General features: G+C 44.0%; 1 protein-coding gene across 2 annotated transcripts; it reads right to left on the reverse strand.

The window, feature by feature from the left end:
• Positions 1-6,105: 6,105 nt before the first annotated feature.
• TMEM214 (transmembrane protein 214) lies at positions 6,106-16,529 on the reverse strand. Of its 2 annotated transcripts, XM_031951399.1 has the most exons (17): positions 15,811-16,525; positions 15,158-15,354; positions 12,755-12,905; positions 12,368-12,502; positions 12,083-12,165; positions 11,630-11,735; positions 10,833-10,914; positions 10,471-10,572; positions 10,096-10,237; positions 9,518-9,609; positions 9,087-9,135; positions 8,755-8,868; positions 8,382-8,499; positions 8,053-8,149; positions 7,704-7,872; positions 7,441-7,586; positions 6,106-7,297 (listed from the first exon to the last, which is right to left on the reverse strand). In XM_031951399.1, the coding sequence occupies exons 1-17, from the start codon at positions 15,950-15,952 to the stop codon at positions 7,171-7,173; spliced, it is 2,052 nt and encodes a 683-aa protein (XP_031807259.1). In that variant the 5' UTR covers positions 15,953-16,525; the 3' UTR covers positions 6,106-7,170. The 2 variants fall into 2 exon arrangements, 1 of the variants encoding a protein (XP_031807259.1); XR_004231879.1 differs by lacking the exon at positions 7,704-7,872 and having other exon boundaries at positions 7,159-7,297; positions 15,811-16,529.
• Positions 16,530-22,328: the final 5,799 nt, after the last annotated feature.

Consider the following 22,328-nt stretch of genomic DNA (forward strand, 5'->3'; position numbering starts at 1 on the left):
TGTATAGCAACAACAAAAATGGAAATAATCATAGCATCTGCCTCTTTGAAGATCAAATAAGATATTTATAATGCACTTAGCAGAGATCCTGGCATATAGTAGGTGCTATATAAATGTTAGCTATAATTATATGTACTTCCACTCTAGTTTCCCCTGTAGTTTCTTCAGTTCTATATTTTTCATTTTATTTTTCTATATATTCAAATTTCCCACTATTATTGTGCAATTTTCAAATGAGCTAAATGTTTAGATAACTAAATAAAAGGGGAAAAAATAAGTTAAATAAAACTCCAAAGCTAGGAAAAAGGATAACAATAAGAAAAGTATTTTAGTGACAAGAAACAAGCCTGGGAGAAGGAGGTTTTCTTAAGGCAAATTAAGCAAAAACAATGGTAGGAACAAAGTACTATATTAAAAGAGGAAGAGAAACAAACACAAATAAATCCTGAATTAGAAGTAAAGGGAAGGAAAACTAGAAATCCAAATGAAGGAAAATATAGATCTAACTTACATAATTTTTAATGTAAATGAATTTAAAAACCTAATAAAATTAAAATGACAGATTGCCTAAGAAAATAAAACCTCACAATCTTTTACTTATAGGAAAAACATGAAAAGCAGACATATATTGAATAAAAATGGGAGGGTGGAATAAAATCCACTATTTATAAGGTGAATCCAAGAAAAGGGAGGAGTTACTGTCAGGCTATCAGATAAAACAAAAATAAAAACTCACAATATAGAGATAAACAAGAAAACTATGTTATGCTAAAAGAACTATAAAGAATAACCCAACATCAAAATTACATACCAAGTGTAATAGTATCTAAATTCATAAAGGAAAATTATCTGGAAGAAGACAAGGAATGGAAGAAAGGAAGGAAGGAAGGAGGGAAGGAAAAAAGGAAGGAAAGAGGGAAGGAAAAAAGGAAGGAAGGAAAGAAGGAAGAAAGAAAGGAAAGAAGGAGGGAAGGAAGGAGGGAAGAAAGGAAGGAAGGAGGGAAGAAAGGAAAAGAGGGATGAAGGAAGAAAAGGAAGGGAGGAAGGGAAGAAGGAAGAAAAGAAGGAAGGAAGGGAAAAAGGAAGGAAGGGAGGGAGGAAAGAGGGAAAAGGAAGGGAAGGGAAGAGAGTGAGGGAAGGAAACAAAAATGTATTAAGTGCCTTCAATTTATGTGACTTAAAAAATTTTGCTACTCTTGATCTTTTCTTTAATTTTCTTCCTTTTCTGTCTTCTAATCTTTTGATTTATTACTTTTACATTTATTTATTCCTTTGTTAGTGTTTTTGCATTCCTTGTGAAATAAAAGTTTCTAAAGTACCAATTTTTAATTCCTTCTATGCAATTTCTGTTTGTGGAACTTGTCTTTTTCTGTTGTTCCTTATTTTTAGAAGTATCAATAATACTTTTAGAGAGATAATAAGGATCTAAGTATTGCCCCATAGTAGAGATTACTCTGATAATGTGGTTCAGTTCTACTCTTTGCCCCCTCCATGATCATTTGCTTTCCCCTGTGACATGGACTTTTCTAAATCTACACCCTTCCACTTTTTCTGATGCCAGTTGCCCCAACAAACTGTATTTCCTTCTTATAAGGCATAACACACTCTCTCAGAGGACCTGAGCACCAAATCCCTGCAGATTATGCCTATTATCAGGTCTTCATTTCTCCTTATAGAATATATTTCTTAACTGCCCAATTGACAAAAGAAGTAAGGATGTGGATAAGCAATTTTCAGAGGAAGAAATCAAGCTCACAAATCTGCCTTAGATGAAAATGCTCTAAATCAAAACAACTGTAAATACTAACCTAACACCCATGGACTTTTTTTTTTAAATGTAAAAATGACAAATGCTAGAAGGGCAATGGGAAAACAGGTACTTGAATGCACTGTTAATGGGCCTGTGAATTAGTCTGCCATTCCAGGCTTTGGAACTAAGCACCAAAAACTATTGAACGGTGCATGCTCTTTGATTTGGATTGCTACTAAATCTATAACCCCAAAGAGATCAAGAAACAGGAAAAAGACCAATATGAAAAAAAAACTCTTCTTGTAGTTGCAAAGGATCGGAAACTGATGGGATGCTTATCCAGTCAGGAATCGCTAAACAAATTATGGTATAGAAAAGTAATGAAACGCTATTAAGTTGTAAGAAGTGAAGGGGATGGTTAAAAAAACAAAAACAAGACTTGTATGATCTGATGCAAAGTGAAGTGAGCAGATCCAGAATAAGTGATACAATAATATTGTAAACATAAACAACTAAAGATTTGTGAACTCTAATCAACACAATGACCAAGCACAAATCCACCAATTCATGATATGCTGCTTACCTCCAGACTGAAGGCTGACAGATTTGAGTGCAAGTTGAAGCCTATTTTCTTTTTTTTTTTTAAATATTAGGGTGATGTTTGCCTGCTCTGAGAGATTAGACATAGGGATATAAAAGGAAAAATGTGCTATTTGAAGTATCCTCTGTCTGACCACTGCATTGCTTAAGCTAGTGTATAAATAAAAGTACAGACAAAAAAACAGTCCAGAAGAACTTAATTCAGTGGGAGATGGTTTGAGCTGTGGCTCATTATTTCTGGCACCATAAGATTCGTCAGGGAAGTAGAAAACCAACCAAAGACTACCCTTGAAGAAAACAGATTGGAGAAATGCAATGGTGACAAAGTCTTAAACGAATTTACAAGTAGCATATAGCATATAGAAGCAGTATCATCTAGGGAATGGAAGGGAAGATATATCGGCACCTAGTTGGAAAATAGACCCAGTACTGGTTCTTGGCGAGCATTATTAATCCTGAATGAAAAAAGATGGACATTCAATGAATTGACAAGATTTTTGTTGCACTTAAAAGAAAATCTGACATATAAGATATGTCAGAAATATAAGGTAAATATCAAAGACTTATTACACGGGGCTCAATAAGGACAAATTGTTTTACAAGTGGAGAAGTGAGCCCTATGTCCAAGATTGTATTTAGTAATTGGGAAGTCCAAAAGAAAGGCTGGGGTAGCACTGGGTATAAGGTGATGGTAAAAAGCAAAACCGTGAGAAAGGTCGAGTTTATATGAAGTGCAAGAGCAAGAACTGATACAGAGGAATTAGATGGGGAGGAAGGCTGCTAGTTTTGGAATCCTATTCTTATCAGGAATGGATTAAAGAAGGAATAATACATATATATCTAGATGGGTATAAAAGACTGAATTTATAAAGAAGGGGAAGGAATAGACTAAGAGGTTACAAAAGGGTCTGTAGTTCAATAGGAACAGGATAAAAGGGAGGGAAAGAATGAGGAGAGCATCAAGAAGAGATCTTTGGAGAAGGGTATGTTAAGTAATAGCAAGGAAAGGCAGTAGGTAGAAGCAAAGCAGAGGAGTCAGTAGGGATAGGAAATAAAGAAATATACATAAACATAATAATCTGGAGTAGAATGAGAATAAAAATAGGGATAGTAATCATTGATCTCAAAGTTAAAGCTAAAATAGATTCAATCAAGAGGAAAAAATGGAAACTACACTGTGTGAGCTATATTAATATTGTTATAGAATGTTTAAAATAACTAGATGATATAAGTTGGAATATTGCTGTGGTGTAGGAAATGAGTTAGTAGATTTAGAAAAACAGAGAAAGACTTGGACTAACGAAGGATGTCACCATCGGAGAAACAGAGGCCCAGCAAGAATAGTACAGACTCGCATAGATATAGATGAATGTATATGTGTGAGTATATTGATGTATATATCTATATATAAAGATATGTGAATATATTCATGCTTAACTTTAGCCACCTTGAGGACAGTGCTGGGGCAAGGGGAGGAGGAAAGGAATAAAAAGAAAGAAAGTTTTAAAAAACAAATGAAAACCTACAAGGAAGCAAAGATGGACAGCTCTGAGCACAATGTATAGTACATATAGGCTTTCTTGAAATGTAAACTTATTGTCTCATATTTTGAATCCTCTCATGTTCTGTACACATGGCAATTTTTTTTTTGCTTTTTCTAATATTTTCTATTCTGTATTTGTTAAATTAAAAAAGAAATTATGTAAATAAAGTGACCAAAATGTCCAAGTCCTTTAGTCCAGAGATTCCACTACTAGGAATATAACCTCAGGAGTTCATTGATAACAAGAAAGTTCCTATATGGACCAAAATATAGCAGCAATTTTTGTATTGAGAGTTACCAGAAATGTAGTACATATCAATTGTTAAGGGGGAATAACTGAATAATCATGGAACATGAATAGAATTGAACATTTCCTCTGCTCCAAGAAACACATATGATGAATACAGAGAACATGGAAAGATGTGTATGAATTGAAGCAGAATGAAGAAAGCAGAGCCAAAAAACTCTATGTATATCTTGACTACAATTACATAAATGGAAAGAACCATGAAACAATCAATGAAAAACAAATGTATAATTACTAATAACAAACAGCTCTAAAGAAGTAATACAAGAAATCAACTCAATTGTTGATGTGAGAGGACCATGGATGTGGTACATTTTACACACACACACACACACACACACACTCACACTCAAACACTTTTGTTATATTGATTAGTTTTGTATTTTTCTTTCAAAAGTATATATGAAATGGCCCTGCAAGGGAAGAGTGAGGGGATACAGCAAGAAATTACAGAATAAAAAAAATACGTAAAAAAAATTCTGGGTTGACCAAGAAGATATTATTTCTGTACTCTTAACAGCAATATAATAGTAATTCAAATATAGTAGTCATGAATCCCTAACTCCATTTTTCAGTTGTGCTCTCAGTGCCATGCTCTTCAGTACTCATCTTTTGTAGGGTCACAACACTAAGTTAAAAGCTTAACTGATCAGTCATTTCATTTTACACGGCACTATCATTTCATTTCTTACCTGGCTCATTGTTTAACAAAGTTAATTTAGTTTTAATATTAAAATGTGTTGTCTGTGACTCCAAAGTTCCTGTATATATGTTAATAGTAGAGACTTGACAGTTTCCAACACATTTTTCACATAACAAAGTCTTTAAAATAGCCCCTATGATCCCAGCTTAAAAAGTGTTTTTGACAGATGTTAAATTATGTCCAATTCTTCCTGACCCCATTTGGGGTTTTCTTAGCAAAAATACTGGTTTGCCCTTTCCTTTTTCAGCTCATTTTCCAAATGAGGAAACTGAGGCAATCAGGGCTGAATGACTTGTTCAGGGTAACTGCCCTGTTTTGACAGTAGGGGAGTGTTTTGAGTCTCCCAAGATTGGTTTAGACAGCACCAGGTCTTAACATATTTAAGGTAACATCTTTTTCTCTAAGTTAATTGATTCAAAAAAAAAATGAGCCAATTTACTCTATAACTGAAACTCTCACTATAATTTCCTTCTCCATTCCAATCTTCCAAGTTGATGTCTCCATGTCTGTAAAGTTACACAAGAAACCAAACCACTACAACACTGCTTGGAGTCGAGCCTTTAAAGTTGATGTACAAGAAGGGACTCAGGCCAGCCTCTTATTTCCAACTCATCATTTATCTTCATGTATGGACATGGGAAAACCTCAAGCTTGGGTTCTCTCCAGCTCAGACACTTTCCGCAGCACCCTGGGGCAGCAGGCACCCTGATGGCCATCCGCGCCAGGTCTGCTTTTAGCAGGTGGGAGTGCAAGGGCTCCGGGCCTGTCCAGCTCCTGAGGGGGACCTAAGGCTGCCCGACCAAGGGCACAGTCACCTGGCCAGCAGCTCTGGGGCTCGGGCCACTGGTGACATCTGTCACAGAGTGGGGTCTTGGGGCCTCAGGCAGATGTGTGCCACTGAATAGTTCAGGGCTATTCGGGATAGTTTTCAGCTTAATTGTGGCCTTCTTTGCATAAGCTCGTTGTTAAATTTTGTGCCTCTCTTTCCAAGCCTGGGCCACCTTCACCAGGTAAAACTGTAAAACATGGCGCCGAACCATCAGGGCAGACTTTTCAGCCTAGCAGGGCACTACTCTTCCTTCCCTCCCACACACTATTCAGACTATGGCAACACACGGTTTCTAGAGCAAGCTGGAAGAGACACACAATGGCACAGGCTGAGTACTTAGGCTAAATTAAGCAGAAATCAGGGCTGCAATACATCGAGCAGATCTGTTTATTCCAACCGACCCAAAGTTCTTGGTGGTCACCAAAACATAACGGGGAAACAAAAGGTCAAATGTGTGTTCTTTATTCTACTCAGTAGGCATACACAGGACCCAGAAGTTGTTCTGTCGGGATGCTTGAGAGAGAGGTCCTTGGGCCTAACTAAGGTGGGGAGCAGGCACATGATCACTGGAACTCTCCCCAGCCCTGAGCCTGAGGGGCAGCTGGGGACAAGAGAAAGGAGCAGCAGAAGCCCAGGAGAGACCCACCCTTTGACAACCTGCTCTCTCCTTTCTCCTGTCGCACAGTACTGGGCTGGGGATGGAACTGGTGGTGGGAACACCACGTACACAGAGGGGCTTGGTGGAGCATAAGGGGAGCTTCCCGAGTGGAGAGGAGTCTGTTTCCAGAGCTGCCATCGGGCCAGTGGAGAGACCTCGGTGACCTTGTCCGGAGTGCTAAGGGGTGTGTGTGTGCTTTTAGAGGCCCCTGCGGCTCTTGCTCTCGCGTCAGCAGCCCGATATCATGTAACAGAATAGGTACTGAAGTCCACTGATCTCTTCTTGCCCTCTCCTCTGGCTACCCAGCTTTCCAGGTGCTATTTCCTTGAGGTCCAGCAGATCAGGAACAATGGAGCCATGTCAGAGGAGCCAAGAAGGGGACTCTCACTGTGAGTTTAGTCTCTTTGTGGTTGAACTGTTTGTATGTTAAAGACACAGGGCAGTAAAGAAAAGATTTCCAGAGGAGCAAAAACTGCCAGATGAATGCATGGAGAGACATAGAGCTGTGTGATACAGGGTCAAGAGTTCTGTGGGTCACAGAGAGGAGGTCGAAGGCCTGCTGGAAGTGACACTCTTCAGGCTCGTGCCTCTGCTGGGGTCTGCTAGGGCAGAGGCAGCAGATCACTTCGAGGATGGGATTAGGCCGGAACAAGGGACACCAAGTTAACAACAGCAAATAAGACATTCATGCAGACACATACTCCCATGCATATCCCCCTGCCCCTCAACAGTCTTTGCTGGCCTGTCCAAAATGGAAACAAGTGACTGCTCGGCCAGGGCCTATTGCTGGGATATCATGGTTAATGCCCAGTCCACAAGGGCAATGGTGGTGTCTTGTAGGCAGAGCCAGATCCAGTGGGCAAACTTACTCAGCTGTATCTTTATACAGTCCCAGGTCACATCACCTCTGTAAGAAGAACGTATAGGGGAGGTTCAGGAGGAAGGACACCAAATAAAGTAAACCAAAATACAAACAGTAACATGAACTGCTAGGACAGAACAAACGGAAGGAAGGAGTGGGACGAGAAATCTGAAGTTAAGGAGTCTCACCTGCAGGCCTCCTGGCAACGCTCCTGGACCTGGGACAATGCAGAAAGCAACACATGCCACAGAGGGAACAGAAAGTCCTGGTACAAGAGCAGCAGCAATTCCCTTAGCTGTAGTAGCAGATGTGACAATGAGTCTGTGAACTGGGTCTGCAGTTGGATCAGAAAGAGGAGGAAATTAGTTCAAAGGCTCTCCTGTAAAAGGATTCTAAAGGATAATAGTCTACCTGTGCAAAGGATTCCGTTCATCTCTGCTCTCTAGCTTACCCCGTGGAAAATGTCAGGGAGGTTCTCATAGGCCCAAGAAAGACAGGACACACAATAGGTAGAGATAAAGGTAACTGTTGTGTTGGTCTGGGTCCAGGCCAGCTGCAGGCTGGGTTCTAGCACCGCCATCAGATGGGAACCAAAAACAGGCAACGTCTCCTCCAGCCAGCTGTGGAGGTGGAGAAACAGTCGAATTCCTTTGGACTATTCCTAACATTTTAGATGTTTATAAGGGTCAGGGAGCAGACAGGGGGCGGGGAACAGAGAAGGAAATGCAGTCTCCCTCTACCCCTTGGCTCCATCACACTGGAGGGAGACCCCTCTAATTTTAACCCTTTGGGGGACTCACCTGTAACCCTGAAGCCCGTAGTAGTGGAGCTTGGCGCAGGCCTCCTCCCCAGCAGGCAGGAAGCCAGATGACTGCAGCACCCGGGCGGACAAGGAAGCTGGCAAGGGAAGCAGAGCTGGCTTGGTGGGGGTGGTGAGAAGGGGGTGCCTGGCTGACACTGAGGAGCGAGGCCTGCAGCTGGGCCAGTTGGGGGACAGCTGGGCGGCACGGCCTGGCCCAGAGGGCCACGGAGGGCCAGGCCCTTGGGTCCAGGTCTGACCCGGGCCCTCTCTTGTCTCCCTCCCTCTTTCCTTTGCCAGCCCCATCCTCGGGCATCTAAGACCTCTTACTCTGGAAGGAGCCATGTGACCGGAAGTCATGGAACAGGAAGCCAGCTGCAAACACCAGGAAGACGAGGAACAGCTGGACCCAGGGCAGCTGCCGACCTCGAGCCCGCTGCAGGAGGCCCTGGAGAAGAAAGCGTGGAGCAACGGGGTCAGAGATCCCACGCAGATCTGAGCATGCTCTCCTAGCTACACCTTGGGAGGGGCAGGAGTGCCGCCTAAACTAGGCCGTGACAAAGTGCAGGAGGCCTTGGGGTTCCCGGGGAGGGGCGGCACAGACAGGGGCTGGGGATACATCCTGAGTCAGGGAGCATCTGGGGAGGGGGTGCAGGGACAGCAGGGCGGAGGGAGGAGCCTGGGGACGTCTGAGCAGGGTTACCTTACAGATGGTGTTGCAGGCTGTGGTGTCTTGAGTGTTACTTCCTCCTTTCCTTAGAAGCTCCTCATTTGTCACTTTGAAGGACTGAATTATTTCTTGCAAAGACTTCCTCATCTGGTGGGAAGCAAAAGGCCAGGGGCTGGGAACACAGGGCTCCCTCTTTTTTCAGTTTTCCCTGTTTAGCTTTCCCCACTTGCTGACAGCCCTCCTAGCTCAGCAGTGCTCTTACAGGGAAGCCAGTTGCTCAGAGAAGGTGCCATCTTAGAACCAGAACTTCTCCCAAGCGGCCTATCCCCCAAGGCAAGCTGGTTCCATCCAGCTCGGCACCTCACCTTCTTAGGAATTTGGTCCCAAGTCTCCAGGATATGTCCCAGCAGCAAGCTGTGGAAAAAACAGTCATTTCACAGTGTGTTCTTGGCAGATCCAAACTACAGAGCCCACACAGCTTTTCACATTTTCTTGCCCCTTTAAAAACCTGGCCCATCTAATTAAAAGCTCTAATTCCAATGCGTCTTCCTCAAGTCCACAAGGGGAGCTCTGAGACCCAACTTCACTACCCAGAGACAGAGGATCAGGAAAGCCTCCACCCCCATGCCTCTTTGATTGAAAAGGGGTGACTGGGAGCCCCGAAGGCCGGGGGAAGGGCTTTTGCTCTGAGTTTTCTTCCCCTGGTCCCCGAGACAGAAGGCAGATCTCACTGAGGGCCCTGGGAAGGCAGAGGCCCCCAGGGCTCGCTTGGGCTGGCTCGCTTTGTCTAGCCCACCTGGACTGTGACAGGTGCTTGGTGTACAGCTGTCTCCAAACATTGAAGCTGAGGGCATCTAGGGCTAGACACTCGGTTAGGCTTCTCAGGAGCTGTGTGGGGAAGAGAGCAATTGCTAGAAGCACAGTTGGTCTCACAACTCAGTATTCATGGACACTAAGCCGGGGGGAGATTACCTCCACAACGTGGGGCCAGGCCTTGCAATGGATGCTACAGATCACAGTCAGGAAAGTGATTCTACGGGGGATGTATCACAATTTAGAGCTCTCGGGATCGTCTTTTGACAGCAGCGAGCCCCAAAGAGCTGCAAGGATAGTTATGGTTCTAGAGCCAGCACCCAAGCTCAGTCACTGAGGCACAGAAATAAGACAAGGAGAGGGAGGTCGGAGCCACATCTGTCAGAGTGGATAGGCAGGTGGGGGTTCTGTTACAATCGCTTTGCTGGGCGTGTCACACAGGCAAAAAGGAGGATGCTGAGTTATCAAAGGGAAGTTAAAGGCAGGCTTTTTAGGATGAGGTAGGAAGCATTCCCCTCCAGAATTCTTAGTGACCTGCCTTGGTCTTTTTTTCATTCTTACCTCTTTCTTCATTTCTGGGGGACAGTTGGGGGTGGCTCTGGACAAGAAGGAGGGAAAGTAGGTGTGCAGAGTCGTCTCTGGCTTTGCACCAAATGCCAGCACTTTCAGTCTGGGGTAGAGCTGACAAAGCTGTTCCTGGAGGCTGTGGACAGAGTGGGGTGGAGTCACACACAAGGTAAGCTGTGAGACTTTTTTTGCCCCACCAGACTTCCTCAAAGCTTGTATCTTCAGGTTAACATGGTCCCGAGGGCTCACTGATTGGCAACTTAAAAGTTCTGGGGGTGGGGGAAGGCATTTCCCAATCCCATGACTCTGGCTTTCTTGGGCTGCCCTGTTGGCTCTTTTGCTGGTGTCGTAAACATACAGCTGCCATACCTGGGTGCCAGGGAGTTGTTGGGCATGTAGGCAAAGTCCAGAAGTGGGAAGAAGTCCTTGGGGCCAATCATTCCAAAGCCTTTGGTGAGGTTGGGATGCATCCTGCAGAGTGAGGAGAAGAATGTGTAAACTTCACCCTGAACCCAAATCTTAAGTCCAATGTCCATAACAAGGGTGTTCCCTGATCCCTGTTCCCGTCCCACTGGTTCTTTGCTTCCTCAACCTTCCACTGAAAGGATTGGGGTGAATGGCCTATTCTGATTTTCCCCATGTCTCTAAAAGGATCAGAACTTTAACATCATATTCTGTGGCCATTGCCAGACTTTTCTTAGCTCCCTCCCTGAATCCTCAAAATCACTCACAGAAGCAGTCGATCCAAATAAGCAATCGAGAAGGGAGACAGAGACTTGATTCCCAGGACAGGCAACATGATCCCCAGCCACACTATGGGAGAGTGATGGGGTAAGGCAGTGTAATACAGTAATGACAGCCAGCATTTTTATAGCATTTCAACATTTGTGACGTGCTTTACAGATTATTTGGTCTGATCCTCACAACAATCTATGAGGTGCAAATATTATTCACATTCTATAGTTCAGGAAACTGAGGCTGAGAAAGGTGCAGGGACTTGCCTAGTGTCATACAACTAGTTTTAAGGCAGGGTTTCTACTCAGGGCTTCCAGAATTGAAGTCTAGTAACTATCTAGTATACTACCTAGCTAAAGAACAATCACTGGAAAATCAGGAGATCTAGAATCTGGTCTTCTTGATTCCAGTTTGGTCTTTAATACATCCAAAATAAATTCACTTAATTTTTATAGGGTTGTGTCTCCACTTGTAAAATAAAGGGATTCAAAGAGATATTTACCACAAGCTCTACTTATTCCTAGGACACTAAGGTTCTAAGGCCCTGCAATTTATATTTTCATAATGACTTGGACAGTTATGCTTATCAAATTTGCAAATGACTCAACCCAGTTTAGATAGTTCTTAGATAAATGAGTTTTTAAGACACCTTTCAATTCACATTTGGTGAAAGGATCAGTTCTTTTAAGTAAATACTTATTTCCACTAAGATTCTGGCTAAGGCTGTTTTGGGTTTGGAGATATACCTGGAAGGTACAAGGTAGGGAGGGGAGATCAGATGCAGTCTCATTACCTTTAAGTCCCTCTGTCAGGTTGACAAAGCCTGCCTGCCCCAGTGCCCACATGATGGTCAGACACTTTGCTGGTCGATTCTGATGGGATCTCAGTAGCTCGAGATACTGGGGAGACCAATGGAGGAGGCAGGTTATCAGTGGGGGAAGGGAGTGATGATAACTAGATGTCTAAGTAAAAGGTGAAGCATAAAGAGTGCCTGATAGGTGAGAAGAGTGACAGAGTAAAAAGAGACTTGAGAAAGAACAATATAAAAAGGGAGGGAAATTGGAAACCAAAACTGAGTTTATAGGGTCTTCCTGCAAGTACAGTATTAGCTCAGTTTAGAATTATGATAGCTACTTTCTGTTATCATCCCTCACAGCGAACTGAAGACAGGAGGAAATGGCACGATTCCCCTATCCCATCTCTTTTCTCAAACCTGTCACTTCATGTCCCACCACTTTGAGCTCACCTTGCCTAAGTTCATGGTGGCAATCTTGGGCTTATCTTGTAGAACTGCTTGGATACAGATGCGGTAGCCATGAAGTGACTCACCTACAAAAGTATGAGGTCCCACATCAATGAAGATTAGATTTCCCCAGTGAATCTCGATTTTGCAGTTGAACTTACAGTCTACCCTATCACTTCTTGACAGATTTCGCCCACAATCCACTTCTGTCCCAAATGATTTTCTGAATTTATAAATTTCTTTAGAGATATCTTTCCAGCACGAGCATGGATTTCTGGCCCTTCTTACCTGGAGTCTTGTCCATTTCCTGCAGCATGGTATAGAGACAATGGTCAAAGAAAAGTTCCAGGACACCAACTGCTTTCCCCAACAATCCTCGAATGACTCCACGAAGTTCTCGGCCCACCAGGCAGTAGGGGTAATCTGGAACCAACAAGAATCAGTTCTAGGATTGGGGCCCATGGCAGTTCTAACACTCTTATTTCCCTCCCTGGTTGTACAGATGTGGTCTTCCTGAGTGAAATATACTCTTAGTTATGGCAGAAAACAAGTTGGGGGCCTCACAGGACTGGTAAGCAGAGTTAGGGATACATTTTGGCTCTGCTACCAATTAGCCTTGAAATGACTTTTTCAGAATTTTCTAGGTTCATTGGGTGCTCAGGAGGGTAGACTAACCATGTGTGTGCTGGCTTAATGTAGGTTCACTTTGAGGTGCTTGCAGCTTGTAGTTGAGATATCCAGCCAGGTCCTTCACCCACACAGAGGGGTTTCCAGGGAACATGCTCTGGCTCTTCTCCATTTCCTTTTGCAGTGCTACCACATCTAGCTGCCAGGGACACAGGAATCCCAGGGTTAGTCGGTCATGAAATGCCAGGGAAAGGTAGTCTGGGACTAGTAAGGAGTCCACAGAGCACAAGGAAATGGCAATTATTAAGAATACCATTTACATGGCATGCTACATTTTTGTTAATTCATAACTCCAGGATATGTGAAATGAGGTAGCTATGAATGAATCATTCAAGAAACTTTTATTTTCAAAACCTACAAATGCAAGGTACTGTGCTAGGAGATGGGAACATCAAGAATGGAATAACGTCTATTAGCAAAAAGCTTACTTTCTAAGAAGGTCGGGTAGAAAAGTGCATTAAGGATAAGGGTAATAACTACAAATAGATCCAAAGTAGTACTATCCAAGGTAGTTTGGGAAGAAGGATGCTAGCAATTGAGGGCATCATCATGAAAGGCTTTTTGTAGAAGAGGCCTGAGCTGAGTCCTGAAGAGAGCAATTCTGTGAGGAAGAAATGAGGAGGGAGTGTGCCCTAGACATGGACAGCAGTCAATGCCAGTACATGGAAATTGGGAATGTGATTAACAGAGAAAAAGCTCATTCAGCTGGACAGTGGAGGACAGGAAGGGTGAGTATTATACAACAAGATCAGAAAGACAGGCTGGAAACAGAATGTGAAAGACTTTAAATGCCAAACAGAGAGATACATACTTGGTTTTAGAGGTAAGAGGATGGTGCTGTAATTTGAATTAGGGACTGAGATGCTGAGATTTGTGCTCAAAGAAAACCACTTTGACAGTAATATGACTTGAGGCAGGGAAGCTAATTGGGAGGCTGTTGCAATAATATAGGTAAGAGATGATTAGAGTCTGAACAACGGTGGTAGCTTTGTGAGTAAAGAGAAGGTGTTGAATATGAGATATATTGTGAAATATGAGATATATTTTGTTAATTGATTGAAATATATGGAGTGAGGTAGAATAAAGAATACTGAGATTGAAAACCTGCAAGACAGGAAAAATATTGATGCCTTCAACCAAAACAAGAAGTTTGGAAGAGGGGTAAGGGTTTTGTTGTTTTTTTTTTTTTTTTTGGTAGGGAGGAAGTCAATGAGTTCTCTTTTAGACCTGTTGAATTTTAGATGAATCCAGAATATTCAGTTTGAAATATTCAAGAGGCAATAGCTAAAATGGGAGGCAAGTTCAAGGGAGAGAAAGAAAATGAATATATAAACCTGAGTCAACTGCAGAGATAGTAATTAAATCCATGAGAACTGTTGAGGTCACTGAGATAGAATACTCAGATAGAGGAGGACCCATTTATAGAGCCTTGGAGTACACCCACAGTTAGGAGGTATGGGCTAGGTGATGAACTAGCAAAGGAGACTGAGAAGTGGTTAGACAAGTAGAAGAACCAGAGAGAGCAGTGTTACAAAAATCCAGATAAGAAAGTGTATCAAGAAGAGGGTGGGGTGGTCTACAGTATCAAATGTAGAAGATCCTGAATGATGAGGGCTGAGAAAAGACCATGACATTTGGCAATTGAGAAACCACTGACAACTTCAGAAGGCAGTTTCAGTTAAGTGATGAGACTGCTCAAAGCCAGATACAAGGATGGAGGGCTGAGTGAAAGGGGAAGTGAAGGCAACAAGGAGACATTTTTTCTAAGTTTATAAGACAGTAAATAAGATGGTAGTATTTAGTGAAATTCTTTTAAGGATAAAGGAGATGGGACCAAAAGAAGCAGGGAAGAAAGCGAGGTTAGAGAGAGAACAGGAATGACTCCAATTCCAATAATGTGATTCCAATAAGAAAAGGACGAATCGAGGAATTCGAAGGAATATACAGCAGTGTTGGGCCTAGCAAGAAGGGCTACTCCGCCAGAAGCTGGTAGAAAGGTATAAACACCTAGACAAGTGATTCCTGGGAAACATTTATTTTTCATTTTTTCACTCAAAGAGGCCACCCCGCCTCTCACGTCCTTTACAGATGTCAAAGAGGAAACTGCCCTGATGACCACTGTGTCCATGACTCATAGTGATTTTGGGGCAACCAGGCTCCCCGGGCCCTGTTTCTTGCTCCCCTCTTCCTTTGGTTTCTGGGCTTCATCTTTCCCCACTAGGCTCTCACCTCTTGCTGCGACCCCAGGAGCGAGGTCCTGGCTGGACGCCGCGGGCCCCTTCTGGGCTCCGTCCCTCCTCCTCTTTCACTGCCCCGGCTCTCCCCGCTCCCGGGCCCCGCTCGCTCTCCCCGCGGGCGCCCCCTCCCCTCCTCGCGGCGCGCCCCACTCACAGCCTTCATGGCCTCCTCCAGGCTGCGGAAGCGGCCCTGCTTGGTGCTCTGCTCCGCCAGGGCAGCCGCCTTTTTGGCTTTCTTGGCCGTTTTCTTGTGCTCGGTGGGAGCCGGCGGCGGCACTTGCTCCTTGTTGTGCTTTTTCATCACCTTCTGGAAGCCCAGCTCAAAGAGAGAGCCCGAGGGCTGGATGGCGGCTGCGGAGCGAGGGGGGGCGGAGCTGAGTACAGAGCGCCCGGCGCTGGGCCCGGGTCAGCCTGCCCGGCCGGGGCGGGGGCGGGGGCAGCGCTAGCGCTCTCCTCTGCTCCCAGCTGTCGGGCCCTAGCCTCGGTGGGGGCAGGGAGCCGGGCGCCGCGCTCTGTGGGCATGCATGGAAGCGTATGTGTATGGGGGGGGGGGAGGGTCGCGTTTCAGAGACCGGCCGCTCCCTCCTCCAGCGCAGCCCCGGTAATTCAGCGGCCCGTGTGCCTGGCACGGGGCTGGGCGCCGGGCAGGGTGCAGGGTGCTCCGTCCCGGCCGGGAGCGCGGGCTGCACCCCTCTCGGACGGCTCCGCGCTCCTCCCGACGGGGCTGCCGGGGGGCTCGCTTCGGGTCCCGGAACGCTACGGCCGGGCCCGGGGGCCGGGGGCCCGGGGCCCGGGATCGGTACTCACGGACCAGCTCGACGCTCCGCGCTCGGTTCGCCTCCCCGAGTGCCCGTCGGCTCCCGCCGCCGCCGCCGCCGCCGCCGCCCCCGGGCCGCCGGCCCTTCCTCACCACTTCCCAGCGACCTCCGCCCGCTGCTGTGGCCGCCATGGTCTGGTCTCTCCCTCCGCCACTCCCAAGACAGGCCGACAGACAGACTGACAAGCAAGCACTTCCCCCCGAAGCCGGCCCAGGCCCCCGACTCTACGTCCGCGCCTGCGCCAGGAGCGCGGTGCCACGTCTCTCCCAGGCGATAACCGCCCGCGCTGTATGCTGGGGCTTGTAGTCTCGGCGTAGGCCTCGGGAGGGGCGCGGCGTCGGCCTCCGAGGAGAGGAGCCCGAACCTCCTGCCGGAGGGAGGGCAGCGAGTTTGCTGGATTGAAGCCTCGGATCTCCGGGTCACGGAGATGTCTCCCCGCCCTCTGGCCTCCGTCTCCTCCAATCACCGGCGCAGAGCCGTGGGAAGCCGGGCTGGATGTTTGCGGAAAGCTGGTGAAAGGCTGCCCGCCGCGTGCATCGTTCCCCAGCCCGATGAAGCCGGCGGGGGGAGTCTGTCAGAGCGGGGTCCCCATTTCCCCAACGGAGCTCGGAGAGCTCCCGGGCTCCGCAAGCGCTCCCTCCTCCACTTCTGGGGGTCGGTGTGACGGCGTCGGGAGGGCAGGCTTAGGGTTCGGGGCCGGACCTGCGCAAAGGAGCACGTCCTTAAAGGCGGCGGGGGTCGGAGGCCGAGGCAAGGGCCTTCCCACGGCTGCGCCGTCGCCTCTGCCCGGCCGTCCCGTTCCCCCTCCCCCTAAGGACCCCGGGGCCGGCCAGCCTCGGAGGTGGTGGCGGGGTAGGGACTTCTAAGGCAGGTCTGGGCCCTTTGCACCGCCCTAAACTGCCCCCCCTCCTCCCATCCCCTCAAGAGGGGAAGAAACCGACCTCCCGAGGGTCACACAGGCGGCCACTAAGTGGCAAGTTAGGATCCGAGTCCATCCCTTGCAAATTACGCGCTTTTGACCCTATCTCGGACCGCCTGGTTTTAACTTTTCCTTGGATAGCACAGTACAGCTACTGTGCAGCCTACGGCGCTGGCCCAGGACGGCCCTGATCCTGCCTCTGCCCGCATCCCGGGCGCTCCCAGGACAAGCTGCTCCGACTTCGGGTCTGCCGAGAAGGGGGTGGGCGTCGTCAGTGCTCAGGGGTCACGCCCCGCAGAAACGGATCCTCCTTTTACTGTGTGGTCCCGTCGTGACCCCCATGGGGGGCGTTAAGTCTTGTCCAGGGTCGCACAACTAGTACGTGTCGAGGCCGATTTTGAACTCGGGTCTTTCTCACTCCAGGCCTGGTGCTCTGTCCACCGCCCCGCTTGACTGCCCTGGATTATTACAGTTCTTCTTTCCTGAAGTAGGCGGTGTATTTGAGATTAAAGTTTTCATGGGTGGCTCAGCCAAACTCAGGTGCACAGAATGTGACTTACTCCACTGGCCTGGGAATCAGATGATCTGGGCTGTACTGTGTCAGCTCCAGATGTGAGAAGTGTGACCTTTGCTTCATCTCTCTAAACCCATCCCCTCATTCCCAAAAGGAGGGCAGCCATGCTTGTGTTCATTGCCTTAAAGGGTCCCGAGGAAAGCATTTTGCAAATTCTACAATATTATAGAGAAGCGCTTACACAGCATAGAAACTAATACAGTGGAAGGAGCTTCAGTATCTGGAGTCAGAAGTCTTAAGAGTTCAAATCTCTCTGCAACTCACTTGACCTCCTTTAGTCTCAAGTTCCCCATGAATAAAAGGAAGGAGGTGTGCTAAATGGTCTCTGAAATAACTCCATTTCTAGATCCATATGCCTCTAATCTAGTCCTGCAGTTGGAGTCACTCTTCGAATCAAGAAGAAAGGTGTGGGTTTTTTTTTTTTTTTAATGGCAATAGGAGAAAGAGCACCTAGACTGTACACTCTGTGAATTGAACATGTATAGGGCATCCAGAAAAGCCATGGTGACCTTTGGCTTTATCAGGAACCCATACCTTTAAAACACCCCAATTTATTTTTTTAGGATAATCTAAGTTTTGTTTGATTAAGAACCTTTCCCATATCTATAGTTTTGAAAGGTATCTTTTTCTCCTATAATTTATGATGTTTTTTCTTACATCAGTTTCACAATTTTATTGACTAGTTATAAAGAAATAAATGGTATATTCATCAGATTTGCAAATGGCACTATGCTGGAAGGAATAGCTAATGTCAGGATCCAAAAATATTCTGATAGGCCAGAGCATTGGACTAAATATAATAAGACAAAATTCAACCAGGACAAATGGGAAAGACATACACTTGGGTTCAAAAATTCATCTTCAGTACAAGATGCAGAAGTTGCTGGAGAAAAAAAAAGATCGTGTTTTAGCATGCTGCTAGCTCAACATGGGTCAGCAATATATGTGGCTGCTAAGAAATGGATATGACCTTGGGCTTCATTGAGAGGCCTAGCTTCTGGTGCTCGAGTAAAGAGGGCACAACTATGAGATTCTGTAATCAGACCACATCTTGATTAATGTGTTCAGTTCTGGGGGACACAATGTAAGGAGACTATTGATAAGTTGGGCAGGGAAAAATCTTGAGTCGTTATCACGGGAAGGATAAATTGAAGGAACTGGGGATGTTTAAGCTTGTGAAGAGAAAAGCTGGTAGAGTATATGATAGCTTTTTATTGTGTTAGAAGGACTGTCCTATGAATGAAGCATTAGATTTGTTCTCTTTGGCCCCAGAAGGCAGGAAGAGGGCCTGCCTACCCAGCATGAGCATCTTGTTGTCTGCCCTGCATACAGAATCTCAGAAATGGAAGAGATTGAGGAGGCTACCTGAACAAGAATCCCCTAACACACCACTAGGTTGTCATGCATTCTGTGCTTGAACATCATACAATGATGGGAAACCCACATACCTTCTAAAGGGACTCAAGTTAAATTGACTGCCTCACATAGTGTTAGGTTCTTCCCCCCAGGAGATCTTCAAGAAAGGCTGGAAACCATCTTGTTAAATGTATAGCCACTGAGATCATGTCCATCTCTGAAATCATGTGGTTTTGCCAGTCCACAAGCTTTAACAGTAATTTTAACAGGATTGTTTGTCACATGGCAATTACAGTGGTGAAGAATATTCATGCGAGAAAATCTAGGAATCAGAGTAAAGACACATAGGTACATGGGGAAAGAACAATGGAAGGAAAAACAGGAGTGATTTTAATCATTAGAGTATGCTACAGAGTAGCATAAATTAGAAATAAAAGAGAAGCTTTAGAAACAAATCATGGTCTTTGCACAGAAGCTGGATATAATAAAAATGAGTAACTTCAATTATCTAGATACCCTCTGCAGCTCTTTTTCTACCCAAACTAACAAGTAATAATAGATAACAAGATTACCAATACCTGACTAGGGCAGGATAAATCAAAATCATCACTTCTCTATTCCTGGAAATTGTGCCTCCCTTAATGAAGCCCCCAATTATATTGATTTTCTTGCTTACAGTTTTCCTCTTGATTCATACTGAAATTATAGTCCACTAATATCACAGATCCTTTTCAGAACTGTTATTTAGCCACTCTTCCCCATATTATACTTATGAAAACATTTTTTATAATTTGTTTTTGTCATCTTCATTTCCTATTTCTCTCTCTTCTCATTTTAAACTGAGAATAAAGATAAAAAGCAATTTAATAAATCTAACCAAAACACAAACAGCCTGATAGTTTATGTAGTATTTTATAATCATAGACTCTCATCTTTTCAAAGAAGGATGATCTATTCAGTACTGGAAAAGACTTTAGCAGGCATTACCTAACTTTTATTTTACAGATGAGCAAACTCTGGGGCTCTGAGAGTTTAAGTGATTTGCAGATAGAAAATGGCAGAGCAATCCTCTGACTTCAAATCCAGCATTCTGGACAAAGGTGCATTTTTTTGAACTTAAAAAAAAATAAGGATTTTTTTCTCCTTTTTTCTGTACCCCTTCCACCTTGGGAAAAGAAGTAACCCTTGAAACAAATATAATCTAGCAAAACAAATTGCCATATTTACCATATCCAAAAAAAGTGTTTCATTCTGCATCTTATGTTTATTACTTATCAAAAGGTGGGTAGCATCATGTTTTATCATTGGTCCTCTGAAACCATGGTTGGTTATTACATTGATCAGAGTTTTTAACTTTTTCAAAGTTGTCTTTACAGCATTCTTGTTATTGTAGAAATTGTTCTCTTCATTTCACTCTGCATCAGTTCATGCAGCTCTTAGTTTTTTTTTTTTTTAAACTGTCAGTGATTCATTTTCTTATCCAAGACCAGAGTTTTTAACTCTTTCAAAGTTGTCTTTACAGCATTCTTGCTATTGTAGAAAATGTTCTCTTCATTTCACTCTGCGTCAGTTCATGCAGCTCTGAGGTTTTTTTTTTCTTTGAAACTGTCAGTGATTCATTTTCTTATCCAAGACTAAGTTTAAGCTGATTTTTTGACCCCTATCAGAAAAATGTAAAGTCTTCTTTTTAGACTTCATCTTAGTTTTTGGGTCCAAAATTTTAGCCTATCAACTTCTTTTTGATTTCTTAATCTCAAATAACATGTGTGCTAACCTTTTAAGTTCTGTTATCTGTATATTTAAAAATCATGCCCTCTATGCCTTTGTCCATGTTTTTAAAAAAGCACAGAATCAAGGTATTGAGATCTCTGGAATATACTTTATTAAAGACCACCTTCAAATTAATAGGAAACTCTTTGACTCCGGCCATTCAACCAATTTAAAATATATCTAACTATACTATGACCTAGTCCACACCACCACTTTTTCCATCATTTTTATGGAATGTGACATGAATATCAAATGCTTTACTAAAATCTAGCAAAACAATTTTTATCACGGTTCTCTGAAGTACTAGTTTGGTTACACTGTCATATGTAGCTTTTTGCATATTCTGTACCTGTAGCCTGTCATTTCACTGCTAAGAAAGAATAAGACATATTTTATCATCAGGTTTCCAGAACCCAAGTTGAATGGGTTTGTGAAGGTCTACTGACTTTTCGAGAGCATTACTTCCTTTTCTACACATTTGCATTCAATAAGTTTGTCAGGAATCAGTTAGTTAAAACAATAACCTAGAAAAATTGGAACAAGAGGTTTGGCAATTGTTAATGCGGTAAAGTTACCCATGTATATATCCTGTAAATAAAAGGCTATTAAATTAAAAAAAAATAAAACAATAACCTATAGTTTTCTCCTATTTGAAAACTGGGGTATCTATCCTCCAATCTGGCTTAATGTTGCCTGTTTTCTAAAAACTTTCAAAGATCTCTGATAGAGGTTGAACACTCAAAATTTGATAATTTGTTCATTTGATAATGAACAGATTACTATTTAGGATCTAGTAAAATTCATCCAAGGCAGCCAGGTGCTTTCTCACTGAATCCTAAGCTACCTGTGGCATCAAATACCTATTTTTTTCTCTTTTCTATTCCAAAGAGAATTTTCTTTGGCATATAAATATGGCAAGTAAAAATTATTCCATTTACCCAAAGCTTCTTTGGGTCCTGTCCTATCTTTGATCTTCCTCTTTATTCAATATAGCCAATCTCCCCTCCAAAAAAGAAATCCAAACAAGGTCTCATTTGTTGTTTCTGGATTTACTCGGTTGCCTTAACTTCATTTGAGCTTTAGCCACTTCTCTATGAGGCTCTGCCATGCTTTTGTCTTCATCCTTGCTTATTTATTCTTGCTTCCTCTCCTTCTGTACTTGACTCACACCCTCTCCCCCCAATTACATGTAAAGATAGTCCAACATTCCTTTTTGTAAGATTTTGAGTTCCAAATTTTTTCTCCCCCCCCCTCTCCTTTCTCTTTTCCCCAAGACAGCAAGTTGGTTATACATGTATAATCATTTTAAACATATTTTCATATTGTTGTGAAAGAAAAATCAAAATAAAAGGGAAAGAACCTTGACAAAGAAAATTGACCTTTTAAAAATTGTTTTATTGATGCTATTTGCATTTTATGCTGCAATCATGTTGAGATATACCCTCAACAACCTTTAGTGGTTCACTACTATCCATACAAATGGCAACCAATACTGAGATTCCTTCCAGGCACAATTTCCATCCCTTATATGAGAGATGTGATATCTGATCCCTCCAGGTGCTTAGAAACTATTGTATTCCCTGGGTTTTTATATACTTTTTTTGTCGTACTTGAAAATACAAGATTTTCCCTAGGAAACCATATTGGTTTCTTTAAAGAACTTCCTTCCTCCCCATTGGGATGTTCTTTTGACCTCTCTGTAATGTCACTCTCGAGATCTCTTTCTTAGGCTCACTTTCCTCCAAGAATTTTAGGCCAGGGAATCCTTTTGTTACTTTCTTTTCTCTGAACTCTTTGAAATTTGCTCTCCAATCTATCACAAATTCTAAGATGAAGTGATCATGGCCTCCCAGTGTTCCCATCATTTCATTCCAGCAACTCTTCTTCC

Source organism: Sarcophilus harrisii, chromosome 2 (assembly GCF_902635505.1).
Source record: "Sarcophilus harrisii chromosome 2, mSarHar1.11, whole genome shotgun sequence".
Taxonomy (NCBI): Eukaryota; Metazoa; Chordata; class Mammalia; order Dasyuromorphia; family Dasyuridae; genus Sarcophilus; species Sarcophilus harrisii.

Bases quoted from the DNA above. Each gene is read 5' to 3' on its own strand.
- TMEM214 (XM_031951399.1), bottom strand. From the start codon at position 15,952: ATGGCGGCCACAGCAGCGGGCGGAGGTCGCTGGGAAGTGGTGAGGAAG. The intron at 12,906-15,157 runs GTGAGTGGGGCG...TGTCCCTGGCAG, and splicing joins TGGAGGAGGCCATGAAGGCT to CTAGATGTGGTAGCACTGCA. The intron at 10,238-10,470 runs GTATGGCAGCTG...CTCTGTCCACAG, and splicing joins AACAACTCCCTGGCACCCAG to CCTCCAGGAACAGCTTTGTC.